Source organism: Bombus terrestris, chromosome 11, assembly GCF_910591885.1.
Source record: "Bombus terrestris chromosome 11, iyBomTerr1.2, whole genome shotgun sequence".
Lineage (NCBI taxonomy): Eukaryota > Metazoa > Arthropoda > Insecta > Hymenoptera > Apidae > Bombus > Bombus terrestris.
This window is the reverse complement of record NC_063279.1, coordinates 11,896,683-11,911,180: the sequence shown is the minus strand read 5'-3', so window position 1 is coordinate 11,911,180 and position 14,498 is coordinate 11,896,683. Positions and strand designations below refer to the sequence as shown.

The 14,498-nt window shown below is 35.0% G+C and overlaps 1 protein-coding gene across 2 annotated transcripts in view; it reads right to left on the bottom strand.

Annotated features, from left to right (window-relative positions):
- LOC100642970 (nuclear factor of activated T-cells 5) overlaps positions 1-14,349 on the bottom strand; it is a 57,870-nt gene extending 43,521 nt beyond the window's left edge. For both annotated transcript variants that reach the window (XM_012313594.3, XM_048409906.1), the window contains exon 1: positions 13,827-14,349. In XM_012313594.3, the coding sequence (XP_012168984.1) occupies positions 13,827-13,899 (73 nt within the window). In that variant the 5' untranslated portion in view covers positions 13,900-14,349. The remainder of the gene's footprint in view (positions 1-13,826) is intronic.
- Positions 14,350-14,498: the final 149 nt, after the last annotated feature.

Genomic DNA, 14,498 nt, shown 5'->3' with positions numbered 1-14,498 from the left:
CAAGTTAATTTGATTTTCGTTACTTATATAAAATCACCGATTCATCAAGCCACTTTCGAACCGAAATTCGCTTTAGTTCCATTTAACTTAGAAAACATCGATTCTTCGACTGCTGTTATTCCATACGCACGATATACGGGTACATACCTGATCTATCGTCATCTAAAGGTAACATCTCGCCAGTGCTACGTCTATACGTACCTGAACTATCACACGACAACGATTCGCTATATGAAGTTATAAGACGGAGTGCCCACCTGCCAATCAAACGAAACACACGACACGTGATTCAAGTACCGTGTAAAAATAACAAAAAAAAGCGAGTTTTGGATAAGCACGATGCAGAGCACATTAGCCCTAGTGTTCGGAGCAAGTGAAGCGAAATAAGATTACTTTTTCGTACGTTCAAACTCATCGAAGCAAAATTAATTAAGCAATGCGATAACATCCATTAATTCCCGGCAACCTGTCGTCTGAATTCGCAAATACGTTCAGGATTCTACGTAAAGTAAATGGAACCAAAATGGAACTACCAATAAGCGTTCATAGTTTGCTAGGAACGATTTATGACAGTCTGCCAAAAGACATTTTGGCCATCATCCATGGCAAGTAATCAGCCAAGGGGTTGTTTGATAGTACGGCAACTTCGAGAATTGAGACAGTCGTGGGAATCGAAAGCACGATAGTTAATTAGATTTTGTATAAAAGATGTTGGTAGCACACCAACAGCGTGAATGCGATGTATTTATTTATTAAAATGTAATTAATTAATTTCGTAAATTGTAATTTATTAGTGTATGATCCTGGATGAAGTGATTCATATGTATGAATCGTACGTACCTATTTAATAATTAGTATAATAATATTACCTATTTAATAATAATAATAATAGATCTGTCCATTTTTGATAAAAATGTGTAGAAAGAATCTGGAAGCCGAGGTTTTGTCACATCGATAATGAAAACACCATCGAAAACTGATCAATGTCGAAACATCCCCTGACCGTAAATTAACAGCCAGCAATACATTCAAACGTGTTTCGTAATCATTCTCAGACCAGAAGCTCATCGCGTCGATTTGTTACGACACGTTAACGGACTTTATGTTATGTAAAATGTTAATTAATACACGACCGGTGCACGATACACTCGTAGTTCTTTTAGCAGGTCAAGACTAAAAAAAGCCACGTGTTTCTCGATGGATCAATGTTCGAGAACAAAGCTTCTCTATATTCAGAATCTATGTTTGAACGTTTGAATAACATCTCGTAGTATTTGAATACTTGACCGAAGAAATTAGACCCTTTTGATTAAAAGGGAAGGCACCTCTACCTTCTTGGTGCAAATATTTGTCAAGCAAATTTGAGAATTTTTTATTCGATTATCGAAAGTCTACAAAGTATACTTCTTCAACAATTTCGGAATCCAAATGTTCGATATAGATCAGAGGTAGATCCACGTTTGCCTCCAAAAATCTTTAGTTTCAGAATTGGCGATGTAGTAGAGCCTCCCTTATCCGAACACCCGTTATAGACGTCTATTATTACGCGAATGTAATATATGCCAGTAACGGATGTCTTTTTTCAAATGTATATTGTTTCTTTATCAGATATATTCTTTTTCCTTCGTTAGTTTGAGTAAATTCTGATTACAAGAATTTCTTTCCAACTACCAAAACAAAATACGACGTAATTAAAAAAAAAACAGAAAGTGACGTAAATGCGACAGAATTAGTAAAAATACACGATGTTGATGAAAAGCCATAATCGCAAATATTAAAAAACAAAAACACGAATAAAAAATTATCTAAACCACTTAGATTCTCTGCAGATACTGGCAACGGTAGGAAAATCTTAAATATACTGATGTAACGAAATGCGATAAAGACGATAATAATGACGATTTTATACAAATGCAAACAGCAAACGAAAATGCTGATGGAGAATCGCCTTGTTATGTCGAGGCATTCGTGGCATTCGAAAAGCAGCTTGGATGGTTCGAAGTATGACAAGAATGTAACTCTATGCACTTACCTATGTTGACAAAATTATGTAACTTAGCAATCAAAAAGATATTGGATACGTAAATATTTAAGAAATCTGTCGGTTAATCTTAATGTGTATTTGATTAAATGAAATTTCGTATCAGAAAAATGATAGTTCTATTATTCGAAAATTACATTGTCCCAATAGTATTATCTGTCTACTAGTTTACCTAAGGCGGACTCTATTATAATTAACGATAGAGTTGATAACGCGATGTACCTTCAATTTTCGAAAAGAGTTTCCTTTGCATCGAAGCTCAACTCGAAATAAATTTTTCCACCTGGCACGGGTAGCGTTTCGAGACGATATTGAAAATGACATTGAGACCGCTATACTCTTGTCGTTTAATGCTTCCTTCGACGTCAATCGTGTATAGGAGAGTCGGTGACCCAGGTCTATCACAGTCGATGGTAAGCACCGTCTCGTCAGACGTCTTATCGCAGTTGGTAGACAATTATTCTTAAGAATGAGATATGCTAATGACCTTGACGATCGATTAGGAACGAATTTCTATTAACTACCACGCAGTTTATTCCCGTTATCGTCGTTTTCCTATTCAGAATCGTTACGATGTTGCGACGTCTGTCGAATTATCAGCACGAATGTTGTTATGTTTCACGTATTCTTAATGGATCTAGTCACGCGGCTATCGAGTTGATGTCCGTTTTTTGACGAATCTAACTCCTCTTATTACTAGTAGGCTATCCTGCTAATTTCTGCAGTCTTTACTGTATCTGATTTGAAGGCCATGTATATACCTATATAGAATGAACCACGTAACTGGACCCGGCTGTAGCTCCGATTTCGTCGAGGACAGAAGAAAAACGTACAGAGAAAAATTGAATGGCACGATAAGATCCATGTTCGCGGATTTTACTCGCTTTTTTTTAGTATACTTCGATATACCGGAAAAGTATAATTCCATTCCTTTTTCTGAATGCAACTCTATAATTTTGTATTAACCATTCGATGCATTTTTTAATATTCTACAAAGAAGTGTTAAGGTACTTGCGTCGAAAAATATTTACTTTAAAAGATATTTTAATTGCAGTTTTGTAGAACTTAGCATTTGGATTTTTATATAATAAATCTACCGGAACGAAAATCAAATGTTTTTTAAACTAGGCATTTTTTGATCCAAGTACCTTAATACTTTTTCCTAGAGAATTGAAAGATGCATCGAATGGTTAATAACAAATTTTAGAATTCCTTTTAAAAAGAACAGCGCAATTGCACTTTCCCAGTGCATACTAAATTATTGCATAATATTAAAATATGAGCATAAATCTTAGCATGTCATTTAATTTTTCTCTCTACAAATTCTTTTTATTTTCAACGAAATCCGAGCTACAACCCGATCCAATGGCGTGGTTCACCCTGTATATTTCAGATATTATACAAATATACTTGGACATATATATTACATACCATGATGTTCGTGTAAATCACACGTCTTTTGTTAAAAATAGCAGCTAATGGATTTTCTTCTGTTCTGTAGACTTCAAAAGATCAAACGTGAAAATACAAATGCGTCGCAGACACAGCGATGCAAAAATTGTATCAACTGCTCCTTCGTATTCTCCTAATTTACAATCAAGAAAAAGATCCTTGGACGAGTTAACATTTATTAATGTTGTTAAATAGAAATACCTGTGAATCACTCTCCTTGTCCTACCTTTTATCCTTTTCTCTCATATCATATCCAATTATCTTCATACATATGTATAACTGCTACTACGATGACAGCGCAAAATATTTCTAAGATCAAAACGAAAGACACGTGTCGAAATTGACGGGAACATTAAATCACGGAACTATAAGAAAACAAAAATCAACTTTCGACGATCCCAAACGACGAGCTTCCCAAACCAAACACGTTAGCATCGAATGCCAAGGAAGTCGAAAATCCTGAAAATCTACTCAGCCATTTAACTTTACAGGAATTCAGCCAGCCCATTAATTTCAGAGAATCAATGTCCCACTGCTAGTGCTTTATAGCATACCTAAATCATCGTCTCGCATTAAAAATTAACTTTATTAGGATTTTCGATAAATACTAAATTATATATATTAAATAATCGTAATTTTCATTTACCTGTATTATTAAATATCCTGTAACATTTCTATATGTACAAATAACTACTTTTGCGTATGTTGGAATTGATTTTATAAGATTTTTTGTATTCCATTTGTGATCATTTTATTGCTTCTCGGACCTCCTCGTTTTTGGTTACTTTCTAAGTTTCTCCGTGTCGGTCATAAAATTTTTAGCACCAAAAGAATCGTGTACAAAGAAATATAAAAAATTGTTCAACGTACGAGAGAGACAGATATGGAGTTATTACAAGAGAAAGGGTTCGAAACACGATGATAATGACGATACAAGCATCGAAATTAAAACACGATATAGTCGCTTGATTGAAGCACGAATCGGCTTCGTTTATCGCAAATTAAGTCGAACGAACACTTCGAATAATTCACTTCGCATTTATCAAGCGAAATCGTCGCTCTATTAATTAATGTCTAAGGAGAATCGAGAAAGATACGCTCTAATCGTTGCCTGCTGTCGAAGCGCCAGAAAAACTCGAGTCTTTTTAACGACTGCAATTGGCCTTATTAATCCGAGTCAAGCACATACTTTGACCACGACCCATCTTCATCTCTGTCTTGACGATCCGCTGTTGCCTTACGACGAAAATGCGTCGCGGCGAAACGTTTTGCTTCTGGCTAATCTTGTGTAACAAGTTACATGACACGGCGTAAATTTTTTATCAGTCAGCCGAACGATGGTTATATGAAGAGCTGACAACCATAATAGTGTAGGTTGGTACACTGTTATTTTTTTTAATAAAATAGCATTCCCTCGCTGAATCCCGTTACGCAGACATTAAGTGAATGGCAAAAAAGAAAAAGAGAAAGAATACGCAAATTATCTGGCGTATTAATATCTTTCGAATGTCTGATTGCATAACCGCGATGCAAGCTTTTACGTTAAATTTTCTTGATGACGCGAGAAAAGAGTGTATTACTGGTTAAATCTTGATAGAAGGGTCAGTGCAATGAAGTCTAAGTTTTGGAGCAACATTTAACAGTATTATTCAGTTTGATATAATAAGAACGTAGCCATTAAGCAATGTCGTATTTCATCCGCGCTGTTCATTCTACTTCGTTCAGAAGCGTAACCCCTAATTGCTTCAAATATGATGTTACAAAACGTTATATGCGTTTGCGTATGTGCATATATAATATAATATAACATAATCAAATAAAATATATATTTGAAAGACTTAACTGTGCAGCACCGAATCCAATCATTTTGATTATTTTCGCCTATGCATTATTTTGATATACTCGTTATTAGGTCTTCGATACTTAAAAACTGATAACTACATCTGGCATTATGACACACAAAATTAAATTCTCTAAATTCTAGTGCCTGTTAATTACATTCAATAACTTTCCATAAATTAGAAACTTCAGTCTCTCTAACCAAGTCGGTATAATATCTAATATTTTCAATGGAAATTAAAAACAATGAAAATTATGTAGAATTATCGATACCCGCAAAAGATTCGACGATTTAATTAAAATAATTCTGGTTAACACTCGAATGGAACGAAAGCGGAAAGCGATCTTTTGAGATAGTCCGGGCGTAGTCACCGTTCGAACAACATCGGTGCCCGAGGACATTATGATATTTCATATTTTCTCTTTGCTCGAAGCATGAATTCCAAGAAGGTAGCGACAAGGTCGATTGAAACGCGCTGTACGAATACGAAAGAGGGGTGAGTTGATCGTTCATGAACAACGCGAAACTGGTTTTCCTCAGTAACTACCGATTCCTCTCGGATTAAAGGGGCCACTAACGTTTTGTATTGCACGAAAGAAGTTTATTATTATTAGACTTTCCTGGTTGAAGTAGAAAAAACAAGCTGGAAACCGCAAATGAGCTTAACTTCCGCTTTGTACTCGATGTATATCGTAGAAACTGATTTAGCTACATAAATATGAAGCTGAATATGCATATGACATATTTACGAAACGAACAGCAAATGCATTCCTGTTTCACGACGTCTGAAATTTTGGCGAGCCCGTGAAACGTGCTTAATATTCCGCGGGAGATTTTGAGATCCGGCCAGATGTGAAAAAGCTGAGCAGATCCGTTCGAATTCGAGGATTCCTATATACGTTCTATGTGTTTAGTTTATCGCGAATCGCGTTATTAATCTCACAATATAAGTTCAAATAGATTGCGAATCCCCTTTAGCCCACGGATCGATGCGTTATCAACGGAATTGAACCCTGTGGAAATCGTAGTTGATCTGACAGATACATAGGTAGATACATGTAAAATCTTTTTATACCCACTTGTATTTTTAGAGAGACACGTTTTAAAATTTACTGACAGAGGATAGCTCGTGATATGAGTAGACTGCAAATGTTTATGTAAATTCATATTTTTACGAGCGCACATAGATACAGAGAGTAATAAAGCATAACCAATAGAATACAAATGAATGATAGAATAATCTAAATAAAGATTCGTGATTAGCGAGGAATATCACATAGATAGATAGAGAAGTCCTATTATATCAACTATTCATCCGTATGTTTACGTAATCAGTATATATGTAATATACATATTTTATACACATATGTATATATATACATATATTATACATATAGTTATCATATAACTACACTATATGTCTAGCTAAAAGCGTCCAATGCATACAAGAAATTCCACCTTGAAATTCCCCTTGCATCGCGTACTTTGCCAGGAACCTCTCATTTGATGGGAACGAGTATAATTTAATCGTCGCGTCGATTCGTTATTATTCGTAAATATCGCATGAATAACGTCGGCGTAACATCGACTTCTTATAAAAACTCACGATAACATCGATCGACGGCCGATTGAGCCGGAAAAATATATGCATCTCGAGCAGCATTACGCATGTATAATTGCAAAAACAGGAAGATGAAGGAAATGGATTGGTCTTGGGTATATGTAAACAAACACAAAAACCAAATCATCTCACGATCCAACGGAGCTCGCTTGTGACGCAAATCTACCCCCCTGGTGGCATTCTCGCGATGATTTCATGCACATTCGCGATTTATTCGATATATTCTATGAGCGTGGCGTGGCAGCGGAACGGCATATCGCGAGAACCGGTCTTCTCGTTCGACCGCGATTACTGACACATTCTTCATTCGTGCAACATTTTATGAACGAACGTGCTTTCCGTCGCGACAGCGATAGCCAGGCTCGTGCGAAAAGACGAGAGAATGAATCGCACCGGTTTCCTGATAATCGGTTCAATGCGCTGAAAACCGAGAAAAATTCGAAACATTACATAAGCGATCACGCTCCGTTCGCAAACATGCCCTCAAAGTCGATCGATCTTATTGGACTGCGACATATGGAATGTCTGTTTTTTAGGTCGCGTTGAACGATAAGTTTATCAGTTCTAGCGATCGTACGCTGGAATCGAAACATTTTCGTCAATGAGTCGCAAAATTACCGACTGTCTCGACGAAATTATCGAATTTTTATATTTTATACGCTTCTGCATGTACAGTAAGTCACGAAAGTATTCGAGTACTTGTAGAATTCTTTTATGAATATATTGCGTGCATTATGAATGTGTTGCGAGTTATGTGAAACCTTTTGAAACTACATTAGCATTATAATAATATCACGAATATGTTAGTCCAGTTTGAAAGAGATCTAGTAGAATACACAGAAGTTTTGAAACGTTAACCAGAGAAAATCAAAATAATACTATAGAAATTACAGACATATTTTATAAATATTCATTTTAAACTTCTAATTAGTATCGAAGGTAGTTTCATTAGAAAATAACATAGAAATATTTGAATAATCTCTGTCAAATTGGTATATATTTGTACTAATATCATGTAACTACTATCTACATTGTTTCATTTATTTCAGACTTTACCGATATAATCGTGACAATCTATCGCTACAACGATAATAAAGTTTGAAAATGCTTTATTTAACACGCATGATATATCCGTCGTAGATCCCTATCGCAAATAATAACAAATATTGACATAATTATATCACTCGCTATATCATTCCTCCCTTCATTTTTTAACGCGTTGATCTTGAATTTTGAAAAATGAACGTTTGCATGTTTAGCATATCTTGCGAACTAACGTAGATAACGTTCACGTGTTATCACACCATGCACAAAGCATGGTAAAGTAACTAACTGATGCAAATACTATAAAACTGCGTGAGAATCGCCTTGCGATTATTCGAGGAAAAAGTAAGTTTCTTCTGTTTGAAGCTAGAATGCCAATTGTTCTCGAAAGGATTCGAATCGATAATTAGCGTTATATAACATTCTCTTGATAAATGCGTATACCAGAATCCGATGATGTTCGAAAATTGACTGGCAAATAGATAGCATATTGAAAAGCAACAGATTATTTAAATTAAGTTGCAAAAATAGATGAGAAATAAGAAGAGACGAAAAGTTCGGATTGAAAGTCGCGCGATGCATCAGTATAATTCAAACGTTGATAATACAACGATGATATCAACACTGGTTACGTAACATTTCGCGATACTTGCGATTTAACGAGGGGCAAATCGCATTTTAAACGGACTCGATATGTTTGAATATTATTAAACAAGTGATAGTATTTGTTACATTAACCAGCGAATATGTTAAATGTAAGCGGACAAAGAGAAAAGGATTTTATCGAAATTCGAACGCGTTTCTCATGACGAATGTGCATACAGATATGCCGCAGTCTATGCGTCAATTAATTCGATAGCACGATTTTCCTGCTAAATGTAACCCCTGGGATAAACCATGACGAGGGCGATAGTATCTAAAGAGGTGGCGTCGGGCGCCGCGGCGCCAGTCGTCCCTCTGTGGTCAGGCAGAAATTGTAGGCCAAATGAAATGCAGTGGACAACCAAGAGAAAAAAAATAGAGGAGTCCGATCGTACTGGTCTCTCGAGTGAATTTCCAATTGGAAACTCCAATTGGAACCTAACTCTTTTATTGTTACCTAATGAATTTTTATTTGCCTATGGGAAATTTGAAGATACAAAAATGCAAAGAATACGCGTGATATGTAAAAATATATAAAATGTCCAAAGTATAGTACTCTCTATAATATTTAGTAAATAAATAAATCTCTCTTATTTTACAGAGGATTACAATAGTGAATATTTTTTCAACTGTATGATGTTACCTATAAAAATATTTTATTATCGTTATTATTAGATACAAATGTTTTAAGAGCATACCGATATCGCAATCTAAGATAGAATGTTTCTACCAAAAAAAATTGAATATCAATATGTATAGAGGACATAAAAAGTTGGTATATCTAAAGTAGTATATCTAGTAAGAAAGTACGAAGGAAGTGGTTTGGCCGAGAATTGAGAATGGGAAAGGCTGCATCGGGCGAGAAGGTGGCACCGCCATAAATTGTTAAGATCAGTGTAGATTGACGGTGATTGAGACTAGATTACAAAGACCTTGAGTCGCTTAACACCCGACGCTGGATTCATTGACCGTTATTCCTCCGAGAAATTTTGCCGAGGCTCGGCTAAAAACGCAAAACGATCCTGGTCCTTGACAACTTTTAGGCGTATGATAATTTGCCGGCGTGTGCATTCGCATCCAAATATCCGAATTAAGCCTCTCCTCGAACAAAAATATTGAGATACCAGGCTAATAAAGTAATTCGACAAAAAAGGACATAAGTAGAAAAAAAGATGGATAAAAAAGGGAAAGAAGAAAATAAGGAAAAAAGGGATGATAATGTGCTGATCTTTAACTGTATTAGAGCGTTTCAATGTCTTTTCGAAAGTCTTTGCCTTGTACTTCTGTGTGAATTTTATTTCCAAAAGAAAACACAAAGACTTTTGGAATGTTCTAATAGAAATCTTTCATAGAATAGAAAGTAATAAGATGATCGTTACAGCAAGAAAAGTATGCAACACAAGTAACCCGTTGCCTCAGTACACGTCGATGAAACGATTATTATTATTCAAATGGGTCTGGGATATTAAAACGCTCGTTTAGATTCACTGTGCTAGCCGCGGCTCGTTCGTTGCCATCAATTAAACGAGTACACTGAAGCCAATACGTTCGTAGAACTTTGGACAATTTTGATAAGGACCCAATTGATTTATTTTCCTTACGTTCAATGTTCTTTGATTAATCTTGTTGCACGGTGTATTAATAACAATATATAGTAGCGCATATGTAATGTTAATCGAGGTAAACACTCGACGATGAAGCAATCAATATTTAGCATTGCTTATATTCAACGATATAAGCAGAATCGACTTTTTTTCATCCGTTTCGACCAGCGTAGTATAGTATTTGTTGTAATCGACATTCATTCATTATTACCGCATATTTTATACTGTTTATCGTGTTATAAATTAACATGTTAATAGTATTACTGCAACGTAATACCGCAATTGGTACTCCGTATCTTTGAAATTAAATCGACAAGGATACGTGTTTATTGAGTTCACGAATAACTATTCTATTCTTTATCTTGTAATATTATGATATTCACGATATTAAGCAATAATGTTTAATCTTGCTATACTCGGATACTGTTTATCTTCCTATCTTGCTTTCGTTTGAACAGAGTAAAAGACGGAAATGAAGTAATACGCTAAAAATTAGAGAATCTATAAGTAAAAAAAGTGACTATATACAAGAAATTGGAAATCCAAGAAAATTTAAAAATTTTCTACCGATAGGGAAATACGATTCGAAGATTAAAATAGATACACTAGAACAGTATCGAGTATCTCTTGAAATCAAGTCGGTGAAAATGAGTTTTTTATCGGTAAATACACCGTAAAACTCATAGACAGAGAAAACTAGTTTTACTTCATTTGGCCACATGGATACCGTTATCCGATTCGAAAAATACCTGTCGAGGATACGTGAACAACTACAGCGGCGTATATTTGACTATTGCGAGGTACAGATTTTACGATGGACAAAGTTTATATAACTACATAAAGCTGATATCGCGGTATCACTATCATATCGGAATAAAAAGGAAAGGAAGACGAATAAATGCTACAACTAGACCATGAAGTTGGTCAATGACCAGGAGATTTCAACGAATAAACCATCATCATTAACTGGTATTATCAAAAAATTAAGAGACTTTCAAGGACACGATATCTGGTTAAATATATTTCTAGATATTGCAGACAATCATTGAAATTGTTATCTTGCTCGCGAAGATCTGAAACTTTCGGAGTAAACCGAACTAGATAATAACCTACATTCAGAAGAATAAACAGACGATTGTAATTACTGAAAAGGAAGACATATGTATTTTAAAAAACGTCAGGTCATGTGGCCCATCGAGTGTCGTTAACGAATGCGAATAACAATTAGAAGTCTTATCACGGGCCGAGTTCTATATGAACGGTCTTTTATTCTCGCTAAATTTAAAGACGTTCTTTCGTTTCTTGCATTTCTTTGGTGTTGTACAATAACTGTTAAAAAGAAAAAATTATGTAATTCATAAAAAAGGGGAATAACAAATTCATTATTTCTTCTGGTATTGTGCTGGTTATTTATATCAAGGATAGGAATAAATTTATATGGGATTTGAATCATAAAATTTTCAGCACGTAAAGGGTTAACGTAATTAATAAAAAAAATCGATTTCAATATAAAATAGAAATTAAGTGATCGTTCCAAAATGAACGACAATTTGATGTTCGTGGTATCGACAAACTTGGAAGGATCTCGCAAACTTTCCAATTCACACGTTGTAAAAACCGCATGCCTTAAACTCGATCGATCAAGTTGTAGGTATACGATACGGTATGGAACGGAAAAGCGCAATACGAAGACAGAAATATCGCAAGGTATCGGACGCGAAATCAACTTGATGCGTTCCGCCGGGTTAAAAACATCGATCCGCGTCTTTATCGTCATGGTAACACGTGCACTTATACAATTATCCTTGTGTGAGACTATTGGATGTATGTTTCCATATGGCATAGTGACGGTATGCATGCACACACTTGTTCACATAAGTGCGCCGATTACGTACGAACGTGTACGTACCTCTCCTCTATTTGTTATCTTACTCTATCTTCCTTGCTCTATTCTTATCACAGCATGCTAAGAATGCATTTTCACGGTTTCACTAACACGCACTTTCCGTGTGACATGCGCGAAACGAACTGGGATCACGTTCGGAATAGTTTGAAATAATTTTATGATCGAGGATTCCGCTCAATTAAATCTATAAATATCTCGTAAAATTATCCATGTTAAAAGTGTTTAGTCGTAATACACAAACTACATACATACTATTTTTAGAATACTATTACCGGTATATGTAGTGGCGAACACGAAAATATGATATATTTTCAAGGAAAGTGAAAGCAACTTTTGGTCGAACGCATAATAATATTGTATGAGATTAAAGCAAAACGAGACTATGTCATTAATGCGTACATATTAGTAATGCATATTGTGCGAGACAGGTTATACATACATACATATATATGTACTGGCGTGGATAACGTCTAACGATTAATGTTGTGGATCTACATATATATACATATCATATATAATAATAGTTATATGGTGCACTCTTTCTAGTAAATCCACGCAATTAAATATTAATTAACGAATACTGTTGTGTAAATGACTAACATTCTTGGAAGCTTGTTTACCTAGAAATAAGAACGTAACATATACAATTCGTTTTGTACAGGAAAAATGTAATTACTTGTAAAATTAATAACTACGCAGTTAATGTGTAAAAAGGCCAATGTCTGACAAACTCTAACGTGATAATATTCTACGAAGATATGGTGTTTCATTCGAGTGAAGAAAACAACTATTGTTAAACGATAACGACGATATTTCATCGTTAATAACAATACATGTCAATGCAAGAGACGAAGTTCAGATCCATTGATAATAATCGTATACACATTCGATGTATAGTCAACATTCGCTCCTCATTCTCAAATTCACTTGAATTTGAAACCAAATGATGTTACTATCCCATCCCATTATTTAATTCATACCAAGGTCGAGTATTAGGGAAATAACTGAAGTAACAGAAGCAACAGTGAATCATGTTTACTAACACACACCAAAACGAAATGCATTTATACATGCAAGCGTGTGAGGCATCCATATTGAAAACAGCATAACCTCACTAGCTGCTTTGTAGCATGTATTATCCTTGGAAATAATGTATAAAACCACAACATCCTATCTTAATCGCGATTACTATTTAACTTAATGATTATTACTTCAACAAATTAGCCGCCATCTTAGTGTAGTAAACTACAAATACACAATTCTTAAAGTGTGCACGCTTTTATGCATAACCTTGAAACTGACACATTCCAATCACGTATTCTATGATTAAATTTCGTAAACATAATACGAAAGATATTTTTTTACTCCAAAAAATACATATTTTTTAAATACATATTTATCTTGACATTTTATGCTTCAAACATTTATGCTTCTATGAATTTTTGACACGCAAATAGAAGTATCATTTACATTGAATACACTTTTGTTGGAAATTTCTCTTATATTTATTCACTAGATGTAAGTTAATATCACGTAATTAATCTTCACATGGTCGGCCATGTTGTGTTGATACCATGGAAAACGATTAGAGGGACCGAGAACGCAGCAGGGCTATCTCGTCGACTGGCAGGCGAACCATTTCGCAAATTTCCTGGTATACCAATCTATCCACTTACCGGCTGTGGCTTTGGTGTTTTTCCCATGATGCCTCCGGTTCTTCTTCTCCGATAATCGGCCCTTCAGTAACATCGTACACGCACTTTATCACGATTTTTATCACTTGTCTTACACTGGCTACGCATTATTATTCACCCACACGGCAGCCATTTGCCCTCTACCTACTCAGCTATAAAGCCTGTCTCGACGTTTCGTTTAGCCTTTGGCTTTCGGCCATTCGACAGCCTATGACGTCACGTAGATCTTGGTGACGTATCCTTGCTTTCCTTATATTTGGAACATTTAATTTTAAAATTATAAAGCTATGAAAAAATTGTAAGCAATTTGTTACGTGCAATATCTTATACTAAACTTGCTAACACTTAATATTAATATAAGAAGCAACATTATTATTATAAGAATGTCATATATTTTTTTCACAATAAGCGGGGCCTTGTGATTCATTACAAATTAAGCGGCACTGGCAAGATTTTGAAATAATCTGTTTTATCGATAGTCGGTTATATCTAAATCATGAGCTATAAAGTCACGGCGCCAAGATCTATGTGCTATAAAAAAATTTTTTAATTTAAGTTAAAATAACTAACATTTTATAAAATGAAAATATTCTAATTTATGCTATATATCAAAGAGGAACACTCAAAGGGAACTTGTAATAAAAACAAACAAAC